General features: G+C 39.2%; 1 protein-coding gene across 1 annotated transcript in view; it reads left to right on the top strand.

Moving 5' to 3' along the window:
• Nucleotides 1-992: 992 nt before the first annotated feature.
• IFI16 (interferon gamma inducible protein 16) overlaps nucleotides 993-10,756 on the top strand; it is a 41,633-nt gene continuing 31,869 nt past the window's right edge. The window contains exons 1-5 of the mRNA XM_007976589.3: nucleotides 993-1,250; nucleotides 5,745-6,029; nucleotides 6,953-7,068; nucleotides 7,619-7,783; nucleotides 9,192-9,614. Of these exons, the coding sequence (XP_007974780.3) occupies nucleotides 5,765-6,029; nucleotides 6,953-7,068; nucleotides 7,619-7,783; nucleotides 9,192-9,614 (969 nt within the window). The 5' untranslated portion in view covers nucleotides 993-1,250; nucleotides 5,745-5,764. The remainder of the gene's footprint in view (nucleotides 1,251-5,744; nucleotides 6,030-6,952; nucleotides 7,069-7,618; nucleotides 7,784-9,191; nucleotides 9,615-10,756) is intronic.

Below are 10,756 nucleotides of genomic sequence, written 5' to 3'. Positions count from 1 at the left end.
CCCTTTTCCACTCATGACCACATCCTGCTTGCAGATCTGCTGCTGGGTTAGCACCACATCATCTGCTAGTTGACGCCATTTAGTTAACATCCTGGGGTTACAGCACTCTAAAGGGCATCCATTGTCCTTAACAGAGAAAAAAGCACTGCTGAGCAAAGGATTAAACAGGCTCCTCATGCTGCCAGAAGTTCAGTGCATTTTCCGGGATTTTCAAGGCTTCGATGCTGTCATATTGTGAGCCCACTATCCACTTGTGTTTATCCATGAATAATGCAGAACACATGAGCAATCATGAATCTAATCATTGAAGTAAAGTAACCTAGTTATAGTCAAGAGGACAGCTAGTGTTAAACTCCTTCATATAAATTTGAGTAAGGGTTTACATATTCATAATGACTTCCTGATCTGGAAATCCCCCAGGTTTGTCAGTTATTAACAATTGGATGAATAATTCAGGTAGTATTTAAACAAACAGAGATTTCATAGCAGATGCTTCCCCATCCAGGAGATGCAGTAAAGTATTGGTAGCAATAGATGCTCCTACCAAGATCTCCTCCTGCCACCGCCACTCTGTGCACAGGAAAGGAGGGAGAAGAAGCCACCTTGCTTCTCTTATATTTGAGCATCATTTAAGACAACATAGGTCTCTAATGACCCACATGTAAGCCTGCTGGGTAAGAAAGTTCTAATGTTGGAATTCCTTTCAGCTATTTAATTTTGTGAAACAGAAAAACTTATTTTTTTGTATTTATATACATTTATGAGGTACAAGTGTAATTTCGTTACACGGACATATGGCATATTGGGGAAGTCAGAGATTTTAGTGTACACATCACCCGAAAAATGTTCACTGGACCCATTAAAGTAATTTCTCATCCCCCACTTCTCCTCACCACACCCTCTAGCCCTCGCCAGCAGGAAACTGTTCATTTTCTCTGACTAACAGAAACGAAAGCTAAAAACACTGGTGGGAGGAGTCTCCACATTGCTCCTACTCCATTCTCTCTGGGGCAATAACAGAATAGGAGCAAGCCAGCACTAGTCAGCTAACTGACTCAACCAAGGCCTTTTTTTCTTGTTATCTTTGCACATACTTCATTTTCTTGGCATTTCTGAAGATTACAACATCCTGCAGTTCCGTTTCTGGGAACTTTACTGATTTATCTCCCCCCTCACACAAAATAAACATTGTTTTCTGCACTGCTGAAGATCTCAAAATCTGGACTAGTGTTGAAAAAATTTCCAGTGAGGTGAGTACTGTTGCTGATTTTGTAAATATGATCTTGTTCCTTCCTTGAAGTCCCCAAAATCACAAGGGGACAATCAATATTCGTTATTCAGGGTCATGGGGCGATGGGAGTAGGGCTGGGTATTCAGAAAAGTTGCCGAGTTGCTTGATATGAATCCTTCATTTACTTAGGAAGATAACAGGATTCTTTTATTCCACCACAACTGAGGACTGAACAAGAGAAAATGCATTTTGACCACTGCAGATTTTAAAACTAATTCTCTGAGTGTGTATTGGCATAAGTTGGTACTTAGAAGAGGGCTTTGGTTATTTTGGCTGGAAGAAGCATTGGAAACTCCATAGCTGTGGTGGGTTCTCAAGATAGTGATGTGAAAAAAGTATCATGAAAGAATATTAAGTAAAAAACGCATCTGAACTTAGAGGTGTATTATATGACATCATCTCAATTTTACAAAACATGAGAACAAATGTACACATAGAGTAGAAAATTTTTTTAAGTTTCACAAACACAGTTATTCATGGTACATGGTGTCTTAATATTTTCATAAATATGTTGATCTTTTACTTTAGCTCCATTCTACAGCGGGTGCTAGGGGCAGAATTTCAGTCATTTTGGAGTTACTCTCTGCCCTCCTGAAAGTTAATGATTTTTTTTTCCTTGTGGCAGGGTATAGGGGAGTGGAGGGGAAGTCAATTAGGAAAAGGTTACTATTGCTTACTTTTCAAATTTTTAAAAGATGTTTTCTATAGCCTGGTACAATATTCCATGTGTGCTTAAATGGAATGTGAGATTTTTAAATGTTGATTTCAGAATTTTATTAGATAAATGTTAAGTTTATTAATTGCGTTGTTCAAATTTATTATATCATTACAGATTTTTTTACCTTGTTCGTTTAGTAATTGAAACATAAACTGAAATCTCCTATTATAAAGTTTGCTTTTTCGGCCGGGCACAGAGGTTCAGGCCTGCAATCCCAGTACTTTGGGAGACTAAGGCGAGCTGATCACTTGAGGTGTCAGAGGTTCCAGACCAGCCTAGCCAGCCTGGCGAAACCCCATCTCTATTAAAAATACAAAAATTAGCTGGGTATGGTCGTGTGTGCCTGTAATCCCAGCTACTCAGGAGACTGAGGCAGTAGAATCGCTTGAACCGGGAGGCAGAGGTTGCAGTGAGCCGAGATTGTGCCGCTACACTCCAGCCTGGGCAAGTGAGCAAGAAAAAATAACTGTCTCAAAAAAAACACAAAAACTGTTTTTTTTCCTTGTAGTGCTCTCACAATCACATATGTATGTGTACATATAATATACATTCACACACAAATATATGTATATATAATCATGTATCAAACAAGTACATACATATAAATATATGTGTGTGTAGTGATGTCTCTGCATGTGTGTATACGAAGAGAAATATATACTAATTATAGTACCACGAAGCACTATAAAATAATAAATAATATCATTAGATAAATTAGATAAATTCATAACTAAAACTGTTATAATTTCCTAGGAATTGAACTTTTTATCATTATGTGGTATCTGAAGTTACTTTTGGGCTTAAGGTGTATTTAAAGTTACACAAACATAGATAAACTGGCTTTCTTTAGTTATTCTTTGCAAGATAATTTTTAACAATTTTTTTCACTTTTTGTTAAGAACATGTATGCAGATTTCTTAAATTTGATGAAAGTTGTCAATTAACAGCTCAGACCTTTTAGGTAAATGCTGGTAATTAACAATCTGCAATCTTTTCTTCAATTTATGACAAATTTATATCATCTCACTATCTAAGACAATTGCTTTAGTGTATTGTCATGCTTCTTTTTCTTCCCTCCCTTTACCATGCTGTTGTAATTTCTGTTTCTCTTCTCTTTGATCAGGGCTTTCTTTTTAAGGCATTAGGAGCACCTAAAAAAGTTTATTTTTCACTCATCTTATCTTTTGGCTGGCAGCATTTTTAATTTTATTCATTGTTTTCTTATTAAATATTATTTTCAATAGATGTTTTCTTGTGGCATGAGTCTTTGTCTTGCAAAAAGACTGCGGCCCTGAGTATCACAAAATAATTTTTGAGACTCTTCTATTTAAATATCATTGTGCCTAAATTAAAACTCTAAATGTAAAATTATATTTTCCCTTAAGACAAGATGAAAGCACCTCTTCTGTGCAGTGGAGCTAGATATATTTTGAAATTAAGAATCTGGAGGCTTCAGAAAGGCTATTTAGTGTATATATTCTAAATACTGTCTTACTGGAAACTCCACTGGGATATAAATACTCCAAAATCAAACACTAATACTGCAAAACAAAACATGTGAATGTTCACATTTAAGTGAAATAAAGATTATACATAGCCTACTGTCATCCCAAATCTGGTTTTATTTTGCAAATAAATTGTGCTGTCACACTTGTTTAGAAACATGTGCTCGGTGCCACAAAGAAAAACCAGCACTTAAACAGGAAATTTCTCAGCACAGCATATTTGCTTCTACAGAAGGGTGCTGCCTGCGTCACTCACAACGCACAGTCTAAGCTGACCAGATTGGCTACTGCTTTAAATTGTACAGGGCTAATTAGGCAGGAAGGAAGAGACTGTGCCTTAACAATTAGGCGGGAAGGCATGTCTGGGGCGTGGCAAAGCAGGGAAGGGTTGTTTATAGAACAAGAAAGAACAGGAAAGTTTGAAGAGGAACTTACTGTTTCTAGCGCGCTCACAAAATAAGTCAAAACTTTCCACTGAAAATTTTTTTTTTTTGGTTTTGCAATTGATATGGAACTTTGGACCAGTATTATATAAAAACGATTCCATTGTCCTGCTTCGGACAGTTTTGATATAGCGATTCACTTTCAATTTGATTCTTGAATCTTTGTAGGTGATCTATACAGAGTAGTTTTGTTTATTATATTCTTCAGTTTCACTATAAAGTGTTTTTGTATAGATTCATTCTCTGGACCTTTTCAATCCAAGGATCCTCCTGTTCTCATAAGAACGAAGCAATTTTTTTTTTGATGGAATCTCGCTCTGTCACCCAGGCTGGAGGGCAGTGGCACGATCTCCACTCACTGCAACCTCCATCTTTTGGGTTCAAGCGATTTTCCTGCCTCAGCCTCCTGAGTAGCTGGGACTGCAGGCGTGTGCCACCACACCTGGCTAATTTTTTGTATTTTCAGTGGAAATGAGGTCTCACGATGTTAGCCAGGATGCTCTTGATCTCCGGGCCTCCTGATCCAACCGCCTTGGCCTTCCAGCATGCTGGGATTACAGGTGTGAGCCACCACGCCTGGCCCAATTAATAGCCCCTGAAATTTAAATATCTTGGTTTTACAAAAGATACACAAAGACATCATTCCCAAACTTAAAAAAATTCATTAATTAAAAATTTTTGGAATCCATATCTTGCATTGTCATCATGGAAATATACAGGTGTTAAGAGGTCAAGAGGAGTGACACTCTGTCCGTAAGGGGACTCTGAAAAATCTACCAGGAGACAAAACCTCAGTTGAGTCTTAAGGTTGTATGGGAAGTAGTCAAAGAAAGAAATGTGGGAATGGCTTTCCAGGCAATAAGAAGGAACTAGAAAAGTCATGAGGCATGAAGACACAAGGTGTCTGGCATCTTTGTGAAGCATAGCTACAAGGAATACAAAAGTACTAGGAGCAAAAAAGATGCAGCTTCTTCAACATTTTCTGAGAGAGTATAGGAAGCAAGGAATTTTTGGAAAGAAAAAGGAGAAATATTGAAGGATTTCAGTGGAATATAAATGTGGCCTATCGAGAGAAAACTGGTTGTGCAAAAAGAAATAATTAGACAAATCAAGTCTGAAATAAGAAAAATAAAACAACCAATAAAATAATTTCAGTGAATAAATACTGTGAAGCTGCACTAGAAAGCATGCGGATTTTCAGCAAAGTGATGGTTTTATGGGTACAGAGAACAGAAGCCATGGTCTAGCACCAAAGAAGGGAGGATGCTAATGACAGCCAACTAGGGAAGAGTCAAGGAGAATAGTGTTGGTGCCCCAGCATGAAACTGTAGTGCTGTAGCAGAAGGTTATTCATATAAGGTGGGAGGCTGCAGCCCATTTACACCTAGGCCACTCCAGTCATACTGGGTGTGGGAAGATTTAAGAAACAACAGGCGGGATCTGGGGAATAGGCTCCAGCCCTAGTAAAGGATAAGAAGAGGAACCAAGGGCTTTGACACTGCAGAGCTCATACACTAAACACTGAGACAATTGCTTGTTCTCAGACCTCCCTCTAACAACTGGACCCAACTCAACTATTCTCATTCAAAGGGAAGAATTTCTTAGACATTCGTAACACAGCAGTTCTTCACTCAATTTCTACAGTAAAACATTTGGTCATTAAGTCCCTCTTTATCACACATATTCATGAACAACTCTTTCATATGGGCCACTGACTCACATAGTCCTACATCATCTTTTAAATTGTCTTATACACGTTTAACACTGTATACCATTTTCTCTTGTAGGCTCACTTATATCTGTAAAGATGGAAAAAAAATACAAGAACATTGTTCTACTGAAAGGATTAGAGGTCATCAATGATTATCATTTTAGAATGGTTAAGTCTTTACTGAGCAAGGATTTAAAACTTAATGTAAAAATGAAAGAAGAGTATGACAAAATTCAGATTGCCGACTTGATGGAAGAAAAGTTCCGAGGTGATGCTGGTTTGGGCAAACTAATACAAATTTTCAAAGATATACCAACACTTGAAGACCTGGCTGAAACTCTTAGAAAAGAAAAGTTAAAAGGTAATTGGGAAGAGGGAACACCTACTCCCTGCAACCATCCCCAAACCCTCCCCAACCTTGATTAGACCCCCACCTCGGCCATACTTGAGATGTGTTTTCCCCAATTTGTGACTCAACTGCTGAGACAATGTGGGTACTTCAGAGGCCAACAAGTTGACAACTTAGGGCATTCCATTACTGTTGTGGATTGATGGATTTCAGAGTGTCTATTTGGGATCAGTGAAAGAATAGTGAGAGGGAGTTGAAGGGGGACTGAGACTTCCAGTACATTAGAAAGCTCATATAATAATAAAATCATAAAAATTGTTGTTTAAATTCAAAATATGTACATCTAGTCAATTAATGTATCTGTTCTATTGAGACTCTTTAACCCTTTATAATTCAAAAAAATGCAGTACTTAAATGTGAGCCTGTCTCTCAGAAGTCTGATCTCCCCTCTTGTTATATCAAGTTAAAAAAAAAAGGATTTTAAAAAGTCCAAGTTCAAAATCAGTATATCCTACCTCATGGAAACCTTTGGCTGGTTTCTATAATTTAAATAGCTTACCTGGGGAATGTGACCTATCAGTCTGTGTCATGAAAACATTTGTTTTTAAAAGGAAATGATAGGAGAACCACACTGTGAAAGGGTTGACTGAAGCACATGGAGTTCAGAGAACAGGAAGCATGAGCATGTGCTCAGTGCACAGGGGAGGAGTGAGGAAAGTGCTGAGGAGCATGAGTCAGTGCCTGTGCCTGTCTTGTGACTACTGGCCTCCTTGAGGCCAGGCTGGGCTAATGCAGTAGAGGTAGACTGAAGCACAGCTGAACCCTCAAGCAGGAACTGAGAGCAAATTGTATTGAAACTGCTTCAGCTGTCGGAGATCGTTTATATGTCTTCTTTTTTTCTGCATTGGTTGTGAATAAAATTGAATCTATTCCAGTAAAACAACTAGCCCCATCAAGAAAGAGGAAGAAGGAAGTCGATCCTGCTTCACCTGCACCCTCCACAAGCGGCACTGTCAACACTGAAGGAGCAGAGGCAACTCCTGGAGCTCAGGTAAGCTTCAGGGAGAGGAGCAGGCTTCAAGTCCCGCAGAGGAAGCTCTGCTACGGCTCTTCCACTCAACTTCTCCAGTAGGCAGTTATTTCTTCATGCTTCCCATCAAGTTTCAGATTTACCATATTGTATGATAACTTAACATCTTTTTGATGATCAAAGCAATGAGCCAAATACATGAGTAAACATAATGTAAATATATATAACATAAATGTGATACCTTCATTCTAGTAGAGTGGAGTGTCAACATGACAGTCAGGTAAGTAAATACTTCATCCATGTGTATAAAAACCTAGTTTTTCTAATCCCAAGTCAGCACATCCCATAACAGAAATAATTAGAGAAATAATATGTATAACATTCTCCACTTTCTTCGTTTAATGAAACCATCTATGCCCACCTCTTACAACTGACCAGAGATGGGCAGCAAGCTCTCAAGTTTCTAAGAAACATCTTCTTAGGAATAATAAAACTACTATCCAATAACGAAAATGTGCTCTACTTCAGTTGGCACTGAAAATGAATAACAGAAAAATCAAACCACTTGCAGAAAAGAAAAAAACCAAAGAAAGAGGCTGGAACAAAAGGGAGTAAGATGTCCGAGGAGCAGACTCAGCCTCCCTGTCCTGCAGGAGCCGACTTGTCCGCAGCCGTGGGCCGTTCCCCACCTCCCAAGACCTCATCATCAGCTCCACCCAACACTTCCTCAGCTGAGGTACACTCTTCCTGGTCCCGTTTCGCTTTGTTTTTTTCAAGCCAAAGTAAAGGACTGATTTCATCTGTTACTTAAAAATTGCATTGATAATTTGCTAGTTAATCAAATGTACGTATTGAGAAAACACTACATTTTGATCTTTTGCTTCCACAGGGATACTTGATGAACTTGACATTATCTCTGACTGCAGGAAGTTTTCTCTTCTGTGTTGTTTGGGGAAGGGAGAGAGAGCTGTGGAGTACAGAACTGTCAGCTGTGGGCTCGCTGTCTACTGTATTCCATGTCAGACCTCTCCAGCACCTGTTAGTTTGTGAATGAGGTTATCTATACCTTCAGCACTTTTTCTTATAAACAAACCCCCTGCATTAAAAGTGTTCTATTGCAATTCAAGGAGACTGAGATGTTAAAGAGAAAATACGTTAAAGAAAACCCACTCTGAGCCCCAGGTTTCTGTTAGCGTGCTACCTGCTAGAGCCCTGACACTGAGAAAGGCGATGGTAGTGGGAATGACACTCCGCAGAGCGTCTCCAGTCTGAGCCTACTGAGATGACGGCATTCTGAGGGGTTGATCGCACATGTGTTCTCACCCGCTGTAAGCTAACTGAATCTTGGGTGGAAACACTACGAGATGTGCTCTTAAAATTGCCCTGTCTACACTGGTGATAACTGATCATTCTTCATGTCTGTAGTTTGTGGTGGGCACCATTTTTCATTTTAAGTGTCATTTAACTTTGTCTATTTTTAGGCTCTGGCACTTTAAGCTGGTAAGAGAAATAGTATAAGAAATTATTTCATTCTAAAATTTATTATTTATCTATTTACTGTTGTTGTTGTTGAGACAGAGTCTCGCTCTGTCACCCAGGCTGAAGTGCTGTAGCACGATCTCGGCTCCCTGCAGCCTCCACCTCCCGGGTTGCTGGGATTACAAGCGCCTGCCACCACACCTGGCTAATTTTTGTACTTTTAGTAGAGCCACGGTTTCACCATTTTGGCCAGGCTGGTCTCGAACTCCTGAACTTAGGTGATCCACCCGGCTCGGCCTTCCAAAGTGCTGGGATTATAGGTATGAGCCACCGTGCCTGGCCCTGAAATTTATTTTAAGTTACTTCATGACACTGGCTTTCAGTATCCACTGGTCTTATGTTGTTCTTATGCTTTATTTCTTAAGGATGATTCTGTTTAGAGAAAGGTCATCTTTTCACTCTATGGTCTCCTCTATTACTTCCTCTTGCTATTATACCAGTTTAAGGTATCTTCTGCCCTGGCTAGCAATCCCTGTCTATCCTGACTCCAGCTCTAAACATCCGTGCAAGTTTTGGGGCCCTATGTTATACTGAGTTCACTGAATAGCAGTTCTATATTTCTCAATCAGACATTTTTCTTTGTTCTCCTGTGCTATCATACACAGAACCCGAAAACAGTGACCAAATGTCCAGTAACTCCCAGAAAAAATATTCTCCAAAAGGGCCCAGTGATAGTGAAGGTACTGAGTACAACGAAGCCATTTGAATACGAGACCCCAGAAATGGAGAAAAAAACAATGTTTCATGCTACAGTGGCTACGCAGACACAGTTCTTCCATGTGAAGGTTTTAAACACCAACTTGAAGGAGAAATTCAATGGAAAGAAAATCATCGTCATATCAGATTATTTGGAATATGATAGTCTCCTAGAGGTCAACGAAGAATCTTCTGTATCCGAAGCTGGTCCTAACCAAATGTTTGAGGTTCCAAATAAAATCATCAACAGAGCAAAGGAAACTCTGAAGACTGATGTTCTTCACAAACAAGCTTCAGGAAATATTGTATATGGGATATTTATGCTACATAAGGTAAGTCCTCAACATTTTTTTGTTTCATTTTTCCACCAACACCTGAAATTAAAAGCCTTGATGTGTGAGATGAAGCTTTGCCTATAAACTGGATATTGGAATCCAGGACTCTGAAGACTAATGGCAGGTGGATAAAAACTTCTCTGAAGATAAGACTGGGATTAGGGAACCTGTTAATGTTTCTTTCCCATGTTCTCCATTCCAGAACATTAAACTTTAGTCTTTACAGTAATGTTCACTGAGAAACCTTAAGACTTTATCAGTTGTTATTATCTATGCTAAGTGATCAAGGACAGTGTGAGGTCTACATCCACACACATGTAACACTAAGTTTATCCCTTTGGTTGTTATTTCTACTGTTGTAAAAATCACATTGTTTTTATTTTGAATGAAGTATTGTCCTCTGAGGCTTGAGTTCTGGTTGTGACAGTCAGAATAAGAAATAAATTGACTACTCATGGCTGGAAAACAAATGCAGAAAGTAGGTAGGACAATGTTCTGACCAAATGAAACTAATTCGTCATAAAGAAATGGAACAATTGGGAAATATGAATTTGGATGATACTTGGAAAATCAGGTAATCTAAATTTGTCATTTATATATAAGTAACCAAAAAAATAGAGCACAGAGTGCTTGTCCTGATATGTTCCAGTCCAAATTCATGAAACTAGTTAGCATGAGACATTCAACCCCCCAAAAAAGCATCTATCCTCTGCTATTGATTCAAGCAATTTCTTATCTGATCAATATTCACTATCCATTATATTTGTTTCCTAGAACAAGCCATTTAACCTGCATTACTTTCTGTACACACTCTTTTTGTTTGTTCATTTTTTGAGACGGAGTCTCGCTCTGTCGCCCAGGTTGTAGTGCAGTGGCGCGATCTCGGCTCACTGCAACCTTTGCCTCCTGGATTCAAGCGATTCTCCTGCCTCAGCCTCCTGAGTAGCTGGGACTATAGGTGTGTGCCACTACGCCTGGCTAATTTTTTGTATTTTTAGTAGAGACGAGGTTTCACCATGTTAGCCAGGATGGTCTCGGTCTCCTGACCCTGTGATCTGCCTGCCTCGGCCTCCCAAAGTGCTGGGATTACAGGCGTGAGCCACTGCGCCCGGCCTATGTACACACTCTTAAAAAGATGA

The sequence above is a fragment of the Chlorocebus sabaeus genome, chromosome 20, assembly GCF_047675955.1.
Source record: "Chlorocebus sabaeus isolate Y175 chromosome 20, mChlSab1.0.hap1, whole genome shotgun sequence".
In the NCBI taxonomy this organism is placed as follows: Eukaryota; Metazoa; Chordata; class Mammalia; order Primates; family Cercopithecidae; genus Chlorocebus; species Chlorocebus sabaeus.
This window is presented reverse-complemented; position numbering and strand designations above follow the sequence as displayed.